The sequence below is a fragment of the Patagioenas fasciata genome, chromosome 20, assembly GCF_037038585.1.
Source record: "Patagioenas fasciata isolate bPatFas1 chromosome 20, bPatFas1.hap1, whole genome shotgun sequence".
NCBI lineage: Eukaryota > Metazoa > Chordata > Aves > Columbiformes > Columbidae > Patagioenas > Patagioenas fasciata.
The window spans coordinates 1,542,834-1,557,122 of NC_092539.1; the positions used below are offsets into that span (position 1 = coordinate 1,542,834).

Here is a 14,289-nt window from a genome sequence, read left to right on the forward strand (position 1 = left end):
AATCTCTTCCCCGCTTTTTTCCGCTGACGAGTCAAAGGTTGGACACCTTCAAAGCCTGTACAACTACTTAAAGCTTCTGACATTGTTGCACTTAAAAGCCTTGCCATGGTGCGATTCTGCAGTTCATTAAGAGGCAGAGCCAACCCTCTGCTGTTAGGACAAGCCCGGCCCAGTGAGCCCTGTCCCACCGCTTCATTTCCCTCCTTCGGGCTTAAAAATTCCCAGAGGAAAAGAGTTTGTGGGTCCTGCTCCTGCTCCACCCTGTGCTGCCAGGCCCACCCCAGGCCGAAGCTGTGCTGAGATATCAGTCTTTCTTAATGGCACATTGGGGCAACCTTCGATTTTTTTAATCAATGTCCTTGACTTCTTCTGGGAAGTGGGAGATGTGGCTTCAACAGCCAACCCGTCCTTGGGTTTACCAAGCAAAATCTTACTTGATAAAATTCTTCCAGGCTGGCAGTACCTTCATTTTTCCCATTAGGACTATACATTGTACGGGTCTCCAGAAACGGTAATGCAAACAGGTCAATGAGAGAAGCACCATCATTTTGAAGAGGTTGGTGCAAAAGTAAGTTGCCCTATTCTTAGTGCGGGTGATAAACGAGACATCCCAAGCTTCAAACCCTTGTCAAACTCCATGAAATAACGAGCGGCTGTTGCAACCTTCCCACCAGAGAGCTGTGAGCGTTGCTTGGCTGCAGACGGGGCTCCTGAGCACCAACGCTCGCAGAGACACAGCTCAGCCCCTCGATGGGGTCCTGCCGCTGGGATTTGGCACATGCTCCCACCCCCAAGCACACGGCAGGGCCGCGGCAGCATCTCCATCCCTGGCAACTGCTGAGAAGCTTGTGGGGCTGCCAGGAGTGGGGCTGCAACGTCAGGATCCCCGCGGTGCTGCGGACCGTCCTCCGCAAGATGCTGCAAGGCCTGACAGGCACAGAGCCATCCTGGGGACATGGAGGGGACCCCGCAGGGGCCCTCGGCCAACGGGGAGAGCAAACCCACTGAGACAACATCTCACCAGCATCTAGAGTCCGGGCATCCTCCTACGGACATGGGAGCTGCCGGGAAAACAGATGCTGATGCGTCTTGGCCGTACTGTGGGAATCAGCCTTGCTTTTTATATGCAGCACTAGAGATAAGAAGCCCAGGGTGTTGTGGGAAAGAGGAAGAACTTATCTCCCATCCAAAGCTGCTTCTCCTGCCACAGCCTTGGTTTTTTTGTTTTTTCCACTGGTCCCTGAAGCTATAATACACGATATGAGTCGGTTCTGTGCCTTAGCCCTTCTGGAAGCATCACCAAGCCCCTGAGGGCCTGGAACATGCCAAGAGACTTATGTTATCACCAGGATAAACCTACAGGCACATTCCCAGGCCCTTCAGAAGGATGGCAGATGCCACAGTGTGCTGGCAGGAGCTCTCTGCCCAGGCAGTCCCAGCCCTGGGTATTGGAGACAAGGTCAGGTAACGGTTGTCCTGAAACAAGAGATTTTGCAGCAGCAAACTCATTGGTGGGCAAGGACCATACTACGTGCCAAAGTGTTAAGATTAGAGATATTGAAATCCCAGACAAGAAGGAATAACAGCTCATGAGTTGCAGGTGCACTTCCAAAAACAGCTACAAAAAGGGACGGCTCCAAAGTCTGCAGGCACCTCCGTGTGGAGCGTCGCCCATCCTTCCAGCCCTCCAGCTCCCTACACAAGCCTGGAAATGTGGATGCTACTGTTGGATTTCCAAGAAAAACACAACTCTTGACTTCCTCCACTTTCGTGGCTGCTGAACACTTCATCTAATAGCTGTAGCATGGGCTGGAAATCGATTGCATTAGACAGTTTAATAGAGAACATACTGATGTTTTAGTGTTACAGCCAAGTCTCCCACAAATCAGGACCAAAAGTCAGACTGTGAATCTCAGCTCAATTTCTGAGTAATGCCCTTATTGCACCAGCACTGCAGCTCTTCCTGATGGTCCCCAAACTGCAATTAACCCAGTTTGCTGTTATTCATCAAGCTGATTATCTGCCTCATGGAAGCGTCAGGAGCTGGGGAGACTGCTGCACTGGGCTCTGTGCACACCACGGACAGCGGAAGGGTTTGGGCCATGGGGACACCTCACACGGACACTTCCATGCTGGCCGTGGGCACCCGAGCACAAGTGCTGTGACCACGGAGCTCCTGCCCGGCGGTGGTAGCCATCCTCTTTGCTGAAGCCCCAGGGGGCAAAAACTGCTTTAAAAATGTCAATTTTGAGCCCCTCATTTTGGATAGCCTCATGTGGAAGCTTTGCCCAAACCCCAGTGCTGGCTGTTACACCCCGGGGATGCAGGTGCTGAACCTGCAGGTGCTGAACCTGCATGTCACCGGCTCCTGGTGCCGAGGGGCCCGGCGGGCAGGGGAGGGGGCTCAGCCAGGCCCCCAGGAACAAACCCAAGAGCAGAGCATCACCGTGGGGCCTGTGGGAATGGAAGATTTCAGCCCCACGTCTCCTTCAGCCACCCAGCAAAGGGGCCCCACAGGATTCGGGTCCCAAACCGGGATTCGGCAGGAGGTCAGACCTGGGCTTTGGGATCCCCACTGAGTGACGCTTCTAAACATCTCATGGGCAACCGAGCATGAGCAGAGCCAAACGGAACCAGCAGCACCTCCAGCCTCCCGGCAGCCCCATTTTGGTCCCCGTCCGTCAGCAAGATGCTGGTGATGGAGACATCGTGGCTTGGATCTGGCCCCTACCGACAGCAACCGGGAAGGAGCTGCCAGGGAAGCAGGGGGATGACAAGAAAATGCCCTGACCCAGGCGAGCAGAGGAGAAGGGATTAAAGGGAAGGATTAGCAGGGAGAAAACTGAAGGTGGTCCCCAGTGAGAAAGAAAGACGGCGGCGGAGCCGGCTCTGCCCGCCGCCCCTCCTGCCCCCGCCCCGGCTCCCAGCAGCGCGGCAGCTCCTTTGTGTCTCCTGTGACCCGCGGATTATGAGTGTGGGAACGGGGCTGTGTGGGTACCCGGCGCTGCCGTGGCCTCGGGCGCTCACAAAGGCGAGGGCAGGTCTGGGGGGAAGGAACGGCGGTGAGAAATGGCTCCTGCTGCGGCTCTTTGCTGGGAGGCTGGAGGGTTGGGGAGGCTGCTCTGCCCTCCTGCCCGCCCCGCGCTTGCATCTCCGTTGGGAGCACACCACGGTGCTGCCACGGCCAAAGGCAGAGCTGGCACGCGAAGATGTTGCCCAGCACACCGTGGTGACACCGGTCACCTCCCATTGCCCCTGCTGGCACAGCCCCTCGCATGTGGTGTGGGACCGTCCTGTGACAGCTGGGACGTGCTGCAAATGAGAAAACCTGGTAAATCAGAGAGCACAGTCAGTCCAGTCCCAGTGAGAGCTTTGTTAATGACCAGACTGGTGCATCAGTGAGATGGCTGATGACGCTCCTCACCGTGGCGGTGATGAGTCCCACTGTGGGTGTTTCATTCTCACCCACCTGGCTCTGGAAATCTTGACGACACAGAACGTCCTCCCAGACCCTCCATCTCTTCCTGCCCCTCTCTCCAGGCCAGGAACCATGGTAGGAGCCAGGTCCTGCCGTAGCACATCCAGCTGGTGGCCTGGAGAACCCCCATGGCCTGACACAGCCCGGCCACAGGCACCGCAGCACGGGGGCGGGAAGGGCTGGCAGGAGCATCAGCTCCCAGAATGTGTCAGAAAGGCCAGCCCGTGATTAACGACTAATTAGGAAATGTCTGTCATGATTATCATCCTAACGATCCCGGTAAGGAAAGCTCCTTACCTTAGGAAAAAAACGGATGTTGGCTCCAACAGTCCCCAAATGGAACAGCCCACTGTGGGAAACTCCAGACTTTTTATAAAAACAAATAGTCTCGGGTTTGCGTATGAGTTTTTATTTTTAAGTAAGCCAAAGCCAACCGAGTGATTTTTCATGTTGCTCTGTAACCTGGGGGCTTGTCAGGCCTGGCAGGGCCGAGGGGACCGGGCACGTGGCTCTGCCGGGGTCACCGCCGCCCCTGTCTGGGACACACACATCACCTGGGGCTCCTCCTCACAGCACAGCAACAGCCCAAACCCACCACGGACCTCCCGCTCAAACTACAGAATGAAGCATAAAGCCACTGCATGGACTAGTGCCATTTCATCAGGCAAGCTTTATTAATCCTTTGTGACATCCCTTTATGTCAAAGCTGATGGCACAGGCAATGCCAGCACTGGATTCAATGCCCTAACTGGATAGTCAGGTATTTGATTTAGTATTGCATTTCAATGGGATCATTTTTTATCTTTGCTAAGGTTTACTCAGAATACATACAATGGTTAAGAAGTAAAATTTTAAATACATCGGAATTTGCCTAGAAAGACATTCCCAAGCAATACAATGTCTCTAATGAGCAGGTATTATTCTAGTCCACCTCTAAGGCCATTAGTCCATGTACTCCTCCTTAGGCTTCCCAGCAACTCCCTTTAACTTCAGGAGCTCAGCTCAGAGGATTAGGAAATAGATCAGTTAAAGCCTGGAAAATGGAAAGCGCTCCGTAACTGAGCTGTGCTGTTACAGGGATGGCCACAGGGATGCTTCTCTGGGATCAGTGAGACATGTCCAGTTACATTGACAAGTATTTTCCAGCTACAACATCAACCGAATACTTCATTTTGTCAAGAAATCAGTGACCATAGACATAGGCACGCAACCAGAAATTCAAGAAATTAGTATTGCCCTGAGTTTAGTACATTAAGAAACCAAACAGCCAGAAAGAAAATGTACTGTGCACGCAGCAGTTTGAAAGCACGTAGAGCAAACAGGACTTGGGGCACCACCGTGTCACCCACAACTGCGAGGTGCCTCGGCAGCCACGGCCCCGCTCCAGCCCCAGGACAGCTCGCCAGGTCGGGCTGATCTGCTTTAGCACCTGCAGAGCTGAGCTCAATTGCTCCTTTCTCCACACCGGGAGGGACACTGAGCCCGGACTTGTGTCCGGCCCTCAGCAAGGGCTTCTCCAGCTCAGGGAGTGCACAGCTAGAAGTAATCAGAATAAAACCAGTGAGCGGTGAGGATGCAGCACAAACCTGTTTCCCCATCTCTAAAAACACCTGGATTTTCTTTTATGGCAGCAACCCCACACAAAACACCTTCCCCAAAAAAGACATAAAAGTGCATCCAACACCCAGACCATGGGTCCTTGCAGCAGCCGCATCCCAGCCTCCCATGGTGCCACTGTCCCCAACACCCCCAACCCTGCACACGGCCCTGGGTGCCACCAGGTCACCCATGGCTGGTGGCAAATCCACGGCATCAGCTGCCACGGCCCTCAGGTCCCTCAGGAGAGTTAAGATGATGCTGACTCGGAAACCACGAGCTCTCTGTTTACTTCATCTCATATATGGTGACTAATTCCATCGTTCAAAGAGCTGACGATGATGAAAACAAGTGGAACGATCAGGAAGGAAATTAAAAATAGCCCTCCTGTGGCACTGTGTCAAGTGTTCATGTTTAGATTTTAATTTCATTTTTTTATTCTAAGCTTCTTTGATAAAATATTTTCCCATGCCGTTCCCACTTGGACCGTCCCCTCCATTGCGGCATTCCTGACGGATGAGCCAGGCGGCCGCGGACCCTATGCCAGGGCCGAATTCCCTCCGCTCCGCGAGTCTCACTCCCACATCCACACCTTTGGGACTGGAAGTCATTAATCATCACGCCCCAGCCGGGACGGTACCTCTGGAGGCAGAAACACCATCTTGGACACAGTACGGGAAAGAAACCCTGATTTGACAGCCAGCACGAGACCAGGACCACATTTCTGCTTGGACCCGTGTGGCAGCAGGTAAGATTTTCAGCAGGGAGATTTTTCAGCTACGAGACCCAATGACCTTGGTAGCACGTGGATGTTTTGCTGTCCCACTGGCTTTTATGCATGGGTAGAAACTCAGCGGAGACCTGAGGTCCATCCCACCCATCTCCATTGGGCTGGAGATGCCAATGGCCAGCTCAGCGCTGCGGCTCTGCTTGTGTTTGGTGAAGGGAACGGGATGGTTTGTCTCACCTAAAGCAGGCGCTGCTTGGGGCTACAGCAAACCCACTCCCAGATGTCACGGGTGTGAACGGTGTCAGAGGACATCCCACCCCCACTATAAACTTCCCTAATATTGCCAAGTTCAGCATTCCTTGGGGACACCTGAAATAAAAAGACAGTCTGGTTTCAATGTCTTTGAACCCACAGATTCACAGATTCATAGAATGTCAGGGGTTGGAAGGGACCTGGAAAGCTCATCCAGTGCAATCCCCCCATGGAGCAGGAACACCCAGCTGAGGTTCCACAGGAAGGTGTCCAGGCGGGTTTGAATGTCTGCAGAGAAGGAGACTCCACAACCCCCCTGGGCAGCCTGGGCCAGGCTCTGACACCCTCACCAGGAAGAAGTTCCTTCTCATATTTCAGTGGAACCTCCTGTGTTCCAGTTTGCACCCATTGCCCCTTGTCCTGTCACTGGTTGTCACCCAGAAGAGCCTGGCTCCATCCTCCTGACACTGCCCCTTTCCATATTGATCCCCAGGAATGAGTCCCCCCTCAGTCTCCTCTTGTCCAGCTCCAGAGCCCCAGCTCCCTCAGCCTTTCCTCACACGGGAGATGCTCCACTGCCTTCAGCATCTTGGTGGCTGCGCTGGACTCTCTGCAGCAGTTCCCTGTCCTTCTGCAACTGAGGGGCCCAGAACCCAAATGTTTTTCTTTTTTACAAAAATTGCAAATCAAAATTACATTTTTAATTTGCCTTTCCCATCACTAGCTTTTTGGAGTTTATTTAATTTCTTTTCTTTTTCCCTTTCAGACGCCTCACTGCAGGGTTTCCAAGAACAAGCTGCCAAGGTCTCATCATGTAAAATTACTGAGTTGCAAAACTAGGAAACACCCCTCTGTCCCCAGGCTCCCACCACTCACTTAGCGCCTGTACGGTAACACGAGCATCTACAGTCTCTCTGTTTAGGGGGATGCATTAAAATCCCATTTGTTAAAAATTGGTAAAAGAAATCCAAGTGCGGAGGTAATCCTGAAAACAGCATTTACAAGGAGAAATGGGTGTCAGGATGTTTTGGTTCTTTCTGCGGAGGCGCAGGGATGTGACTGTGGTCTGGATAATGAACTGTGAACAACTGTCACAGCGGCTGCTCTGCCGTGCGCCCGTACGGACACAACGGGACGCTGCAGAGCGACGATGCTCGGCTCCCGGGGTGGGAGGACGCCATGTGCACCAAAAGTAACTTCAATTTTCTCTGATGCGGTAGGCAGGGAAGTGGTGATCCGTGACTTCTGGGAAGAAGAAGCTTTTATGGATCAGTTACTGGAAAACTGGAAAGCTGCCTTCCCAAATTAACGGGGAAAGCCCATACTCATAAGCACCTTTAAAATCCTTCCTGCAGCAGGTACAGCCCGTGGGACTGCAGGCAGCGGTGAGCAGCCTGGGATGTTCATCCAGAGGCCAAAATCAGCCACTTCCAATTAGACATCTATAACGGAGCCACCTGCCCGGATGCTTTTGCCGGTGGCCGCAGGCTGGCTGGCTGGGTTGAGGTGTCTTTGCCCACACGTGAACCCCTCACACCTTGCTCTGCAGTGGGAAGGATGCGTAACTCCTCACCCATCATTCCTACAGGTAGAGGAGATAAATGTTTTGAGTCCCTGCTCTGCTTTAGCTTCCCAGGAGGGACCTTCTCTACCCCGGGGCTGCAGCGGAGCCTGAACAACCCACTCTGATGGAGACATCTCCACCACGGATGGCTGAAGCTCAGCCAGGAGACCTGGCTCCTCCCTGCTCTCCACTCCATGTTACTCAGCCACAAGACCTGTTTCCACCCACCAACCTTGCCCCCCATGTCTGGGCACAGGCTGCTTTTGCCACTGATGCAAAAAGAATCCAACTTGATAGCCCTTCCATCCAAGAGGCACTTTGGCGCGATGGAGTCATGGCCCTTGGGGCCCTGAAGAAAGAGTCTCCCTTTAAGGAGAAAGGCAAAGCACTTTGTGCAGGGCTCTGGGCTTGTTTTGTCATGGGACACATTACCCTGAACCCAAAAGAGGAAGGAAAGAGGGGGGGAGCTTTTGCCTTTCTGGTGGGAACAGCATTTGAGCTAACTTTGTTTCCCTTGGGGAAAGGCACCAAAATAACAGAGGAAGGGGGGTGTAGTGAGGGGGGGATGAAGCTAAAAAGGCTACGTAATCTGCCTGGGAAAAAACGTGCTCCCACCAGCGCTCATGAGCCCGTCCATCTGCCCGCTCGCCAGGCTGCAGGGGAGCGGAGCGCTGCCCGCACGCTGCCTGCACGCTGCCTGCACGCTGCCTGCACGCTGCATGGATGCTGCCCGCACGCTGCCCGCACGCTGCCTGCACGCTGCATGGATGCTGCCCGCATGCTGCCTGCACGCTGCATGGATGCTGTCTGCACGCTGCCCACATGCGGCATGGACATGGCCCGCACACTGCATGGACACTGCCTGCATGCTGCCCGCACACTGCCCGCACGCTGGCCGCACGCTGCCCGTGCCCCGGGAATGAGCCTCCTGTGGGCCCAGCCCCAGCTTATGGCTGTGGACGGACCTGGTTGAGGTTCTGTGGGGCCATGGGCGCCACCTGGCCCATTCAGGGCTCTCCATGAGCTCTCACTGGGAAAACAGGGCTCTGGAGAAGTTCCTCGCTCCAAGTGCCCCACATGGGGCTGGGACCGGCCTGTGACCCGGGCTCCCCGGCACCCAGATCTCCCCCAGCCTTCCTTGCCCATACTCAATGTCTTTCTCCGCAGTGCCCGAGACGGGTGTTTGAAGACACGGCAGACGGGTGTCCCGTAGGGTACCTCACATGGGGAGGTGGGTCCCCATCGTCTTCACCTTCTACCTTCTAGATCCGTTTGCTTTTTTTAACTTTAATGCTAGTATTTCAGTAAATCACTTTATTGAATATCTTCCTACGTTCTCAGTAGAAGACGTTATAGAAGTGACTACACAGAATGCACTGAAAGTATTCCCCAAACTTCAGAACTTTCTTCAGATATAAACTCAGAAATACGTAATATTGCAGAAACTATTATTTATGGTGTAATTAAAAACCAGTGTGCATCTTACACATATAACAATAACAGCAATGCGAAGAAGCACAGAAACAAACAGCTTGAGGAGGCAGCGCTCCTCCTGCCTTTGCACTGTGGGAAGCCCAGGAAGGCCGTCTTCATGAATTTGGGCTGGAGGGTGTTCCCAAACCCATGGACCAGCTCATGTCTGACATCTGTCCTCCTCTTCAAGACTGAAATAAAACACACACAAAGAAACTAGTGATAGCCAGACTTCGTAGCCCTCTCATTTTCTGTCTCATGAGAGAAATGAGAGACTGGAAGCGTTTTAGTGACTCCTGGCTGATTCTCCAGTGGCTTCTCTTGCCCAAATCCTGAACGATTTGCATCCCTCAGCAGATGCGTTACTTATTATGACATCAGAGGGCACAGGTGACCTGGGACAGACCACCTGCAGCTCTCCAGAGCACAGGGCACATTAAGACGCCGCCTGATGAGGACAGGTGGAAGGGTCTTGTCCTCCAGCACCCTGGTGGGAGGTTTTGGTGTCTGTCCATCCAAAAACCTTGCACAGGACATTTCAACCACATCTGCTTAAGCACACTTGCAAGCTCAGCGCCGTATCACGTGTGTCCCCCCGTTGTCCAGCAGATCACTTAGATGGACAGGAGAACGGACACGGGACTGGTTTGTGCGGCTGCTCTTCACTGGTCCCCAGTGCCTGCTTTGTATCTCAGCCTTACCGTCTGGGCACTTACACGTTCATCTTTAATGAACCAAACCAAGTTTCTTTCTGGGTGTTAAATTAGGATTCAGCATTTTGCCACAGGTTTTGGATGAATGGCCCATTAGATTTTTGATTTTTGCCTTTGATGAAGTCCTTAAGTGGCCGTTTCAATAATCTTTCCCTGAAAAGCAAACTGAATATCTCCACAGCTGCTTTATTTTGCATGTACGTGTGCATGAGCTCGTCGACTTCTGTTCCACCTCCTTCACGTGCTTCAGCCTAGGCTGTAATTACAGGACTCTCTGTCTGTGCAGGCATTGCAGTTACAGTTTGTGAACAGTGCAGCTGTGTTTCAGCACCTAAACGTGGAAAAAAACCCCTGTGATTTTAGGAGGTGCTGGGAGGCAGCGGGAGAGACCGAGTCCAGACTTGCAGATGGGAAGGAAAATGGAGCTGAGCGCTGTGAAGCCCTTGCAGTGATTTGTTTCTGACCTGCGCTCGGCCGCAAAGCCCGGCCTGGGGAGGCTGGGCCCAGGCCTTGCCGTGGGGGTAGCCGCCTCTCCTGTCCCCCCGCCCTGCTCCCCTTCCTCCCAGGTGCTTCCCCAGGCCCTGGCACCGCATTCTCTCACAAAGCCTTGTCACTAACAGAGGCGGAGGTGACGGGGCTGGCAGTGACAAGTGACAGAGGAGAAGCAAGGCCAGCGATGGGCACTGCCGTGTCACATTGTCCTTGTTCCTTCCCCATGTATCACACCCTATGGGACACCCACAGCTCACACTGCACATCCTCACCCCACTGCCACCAGCTGTCTGCTCCCCTGCCTCTGTTTTCTATGAGGATGAACACTCTCACATGCAGAGAGAAGCAGATATACTGGTGTTGAACTGGAAACAGATGGAGGATGGCTGGCACATGTCCCTGGTTTGTGCCTTGCTGTGCCAGCCCAGCACTGCAGCCCTAATTAAGATGATGTTAAAAATTCAGACCAATTTGGATGTAGATGGGGGCGTGGGGTCACACTGTGCACCAGGCTGTCCCTGCGCTGCTCCACAGGCCCGTGGAGATGCAGAAAGCTGGAGCCGAGCCCCGTTCCCTTCCCAGGGACACGGATCTGGCCGGTTCAGGGAATCACCCTCCTGTGCTGGGCTTGGAAAGCAGCTCAGGCTGCTTGGCCATGGTGCTCGGTCCTGTGCTTGCAGCGGCTGCGCTGGCACAGCCCTGGATCTGGCACATTCCTGAATCTGGAATGTCCTCAGCGTGGCACATCCCCGGATCTGGCACATCCCTGGCTCTGCCATGTCCCCAGCTCTGGCATGTCCCTGGTTCTGGCACATCCCTGGCTCTGCCATGTCCCTGGCTTTGGCACGTCCCCATCTCTGGCACGTCCCCGGTTCTGTCACGCTGCACACAGTCACCGCTGCCCCGAGGTCCCCGCTGCCGCACAGCGCTGTGCTCTGATAAAGAGTTAAGGCGCTCTCAGAGGCGGTTCTGTGAGAACATTTCTCAGAGGGCAGTGCACTTTTATTTGAAATAATTTTCCATTCCATTTATATCTATATAATAGGAGGTGGCTCTGGGGTCCGAGTTTTCCACAGCCCCAGACCTCACTTCCCTGCCTGGGCCTGACCCCTGCTCAGCTTCCCCAAGAATAACAGAGGAAAGTTCAACGGGAGAGACAGAGCCACGGGGCTGAGCTTCCGCTGCTGCTTCCCAGCGCTGCGGGCATGCAAGTAGACTCATTCTGTTAATAGAAGATATTATACAGAGAAAGTATATACGTTTTAATGCATATATTTTATACATTTCATATATAACAGAATTGCTACATGTACATGGGAAAAGTCCTGGAAAGAAATGTACCTGGAAGGAGATTTCCAAATAAATCTGGCACCAGAGGAACTCATGACACTTGCTGCCATCTTATCTTGGTTCTACAGCTGTATATTGCTTGATAATAGAGATATTATGGTTCGGTACTTTGACAATGCAGAAATTATCCTTTCTGCTAGAAATGTTTTGATTTTAAGAAATATTTTTCATTAAAGCGTATGTGATTAAAAACATTTGAATGTATCTTGTTGGTTGCTTGCGTTGTCTGGGAACAGGGGGCATTGATCTTCACCCAAATCACAGTTTCCCACAACAGGGCCGGTGTTGATGAGAAATCTGCTTCATGGAGAAAACCCGGCTGAGAGGAAGCGTTTGGCTGAGCCCCATGGCCAGCGGTGGCACCGGCGGCCCAGCCCCGCTGCTGCTGTCTCCTGTCACCTGTCACTTGTCACCCACCACCTGTCTCCCCCTGGCGCCCACGGACCCAGCCCAGGACGGGGCTCGTCCCGCCACACTGGGCCCCGGCTGTGACACCTCCTCGTCACCCGCTGCTGCCACCCCGTCCCCCCAACCCCTAAACGCACCCCGGTTCTTGGTCCGGCAAACCCCCAGGGAACGCGGGTCCCCGTGCCGGGGTCCCCAGGGACGTGCTCTCAGGGGTGTCCGCGGGGGCCACGTTTCGGTGGATTTCTCCTCCAGCAGCACCAACTGCCTTAGGAAGAGGTGGAAAATGTTGGTGTTTACATGTCAGAAAAACAACTAGTATGTAAAAATGCCCACTTAGGCAGATGAGGGCCCATTAAAATCCAGAGAGAGCAGCACCTTATTAAAACCTTGGCTGTTTTTTCCTGCAGCCTGGTGAATTCATCCCTCTCAGCTGACAGAGGTTTAATCACACTGGCTGTCTAGCGTGGGCCTTTGAAAACACCAGAGGTGATTTCCAGTTCCCCTGCAGCTCAAGCAGTTTTGGGAAGCCTCAGTTACCTGTTTCTCCCCTTTCCCGTCTCCTCCCGAAAGGCTCCGGGCGCTCACCTGAGCAGCTCCGCTCCCAGGGTCGGGTGCGGGATGGAAGGTCCTTCCCTCAGAAACTGTTCAGGCGGGCACGTGTCACGCGTGGGGTGTTTTCCCACTCGTCTCTCCCAGCAGGAGCCCCAGCAGCTCACACCGCTGGGCAGTTCGGAGCAGTCGCACTCAGCGATTTGGTCGCACAGCCCACAAACAGCCACGTTCCCACTGCCCCATGGCCACCAGGATTCTCCTCCTCCCTGTGCTGTGGCAGGAGGAATTGCTCCGGCGCTGGGTCTTCATGAAACAGAGGCTCTTCATTTAATTCATGAATTATTTGATGTCATTTTTAGCTTCTGCACCTGCCTCCTTCTCTGTTCAATACATATCTAGCGCAACATCATGGCTATCGACCTACTCAGATACCAAACCTGCCGGTCAAATACAGAAACCCACAGTAAAGGTGATGCCTGAGTCTGTTTATGAGGCACTGAAACAAAGACTGAGAGAGAAAATAAACTGCAAGGAATGAGTATGAAAAACCAGTGGCCAGAAATGGGGAAGGGCAAAAAGCTCACAGATGTCTGGATTTGATGCTTTACAACCCACTGGGATGGGGAGGACCCCTCTCCATCAGCCCAGCAGCTCCACCATAGGCCACTCTTCTGGCTAAAATAGACATAAAACATTGAGAATCAAAATACAGGGAATTGAGAGTGTAACAAAACTGCCAGCCCCACAGGAGTTTCCAGCATTAATACACTTGCTGGTCTGTAAAACAGACGGACCTGAGAGATGCAGAAGACTTGTCTACACCATGTTACACGTGTGACCGCAGGAAGGGAGACACCACACAGCTGGCACTTAACGAGCTTGGAGCTCATTAAACCTGAGCATCACCAGCCTCGCACCGTGTGGCTGCCGAGAACTGGGCAGCTTTGCAACAGAAACGGGAGCGAACGACGAGCCGGGACGTGTGTGTCCAAACCAGAGACAGAAGGGCTCCCAAATGAGCCTTCTGAGAAGCAAGAGAAGTGATAACATGTCACTGTCAGGTCACAGTCAGTTTTTCACTCACAGCCTCAAAGGACCCCCAGCGCAGAATCACTCAATTTAAGCTGGACCAGAGACCGCTGAACATGTAAACTCCTCACCAAGCTGATAACAGCATTTAAACCAGCCCTTACAGAGCTGTCCCGACCTTCCCTCCACTCCGCAGCAAGGTGGTTCCACGACGGTGGCACTTGGAGCACTGCAGACACCAGCAGACATACCCCTGCAAATCCTGCACCTCTTCACAGCTGCCAACGCGTGCTGTGACAGTACCACGCTGGCCCCACAGGAACCATCCCGCCCTCCCCAAACCAGGCTTTCGGGATGGCTGCAGGTTCCTCTGTGCATGTGGCTGCTTCTGGAACCACCAACCCCGCCATCTCCGCAGGCCCTGCGCACCGACCCGGCTGCGGACTGCACGTCCCCGGGTGCTGAAGTGACAGGAGGTCAGCAGTCACACCGCCATGTCTGCAAGAGTTCTGTATCTCAGCGTTTCCAGTAACTCCACAAGATTCGTGAAGTGGAAGCAAAAACAAGTCTCTTGCTGAGTGCAGAGAGGAACAAAGGGACTCAGGAGCTCGTAAAGCTCATGGTGCCCATAGCTGCCAACACTCTTGGCTCT

General features: G+C 53.5%; 1 protein-coding gene across 16 annotated transcripts in view; it reads right to left on the bottom strand.

Annotated features, from left to right (window-relative positions):
• Positions 1 to 14,289, bottom strand: part of EXD3 (exonuclease 3'-5' domain containing 3) — a 298,384-nt gene that overhangs the window by 54,695 nt on the left and 229,400 nt on the right. The window contains exon 21 of one of the 16 annotated variants that reach the window (XM_071817367.1): positions 8,920 to 9,284. The exons of 14 other annotated variants lie outside the window; for them this stretch is intronic. In XM_071817367.1, the coding sequence (XP_071673468.1) occupies positions 9,279 to 9,284 (6 nt within the window). In that variant the 3' untranslated portion in view covers positions 8,920 to 9,278. Of the gene's footprint in view, positions 1 to 8,919; positions 9,285 to 11,427; positions 11,521 to 14,289 lie in introns of those variants that run through there. One more of the 16 variants, XM_071817365.1, reaches the window with a different exon arrangement.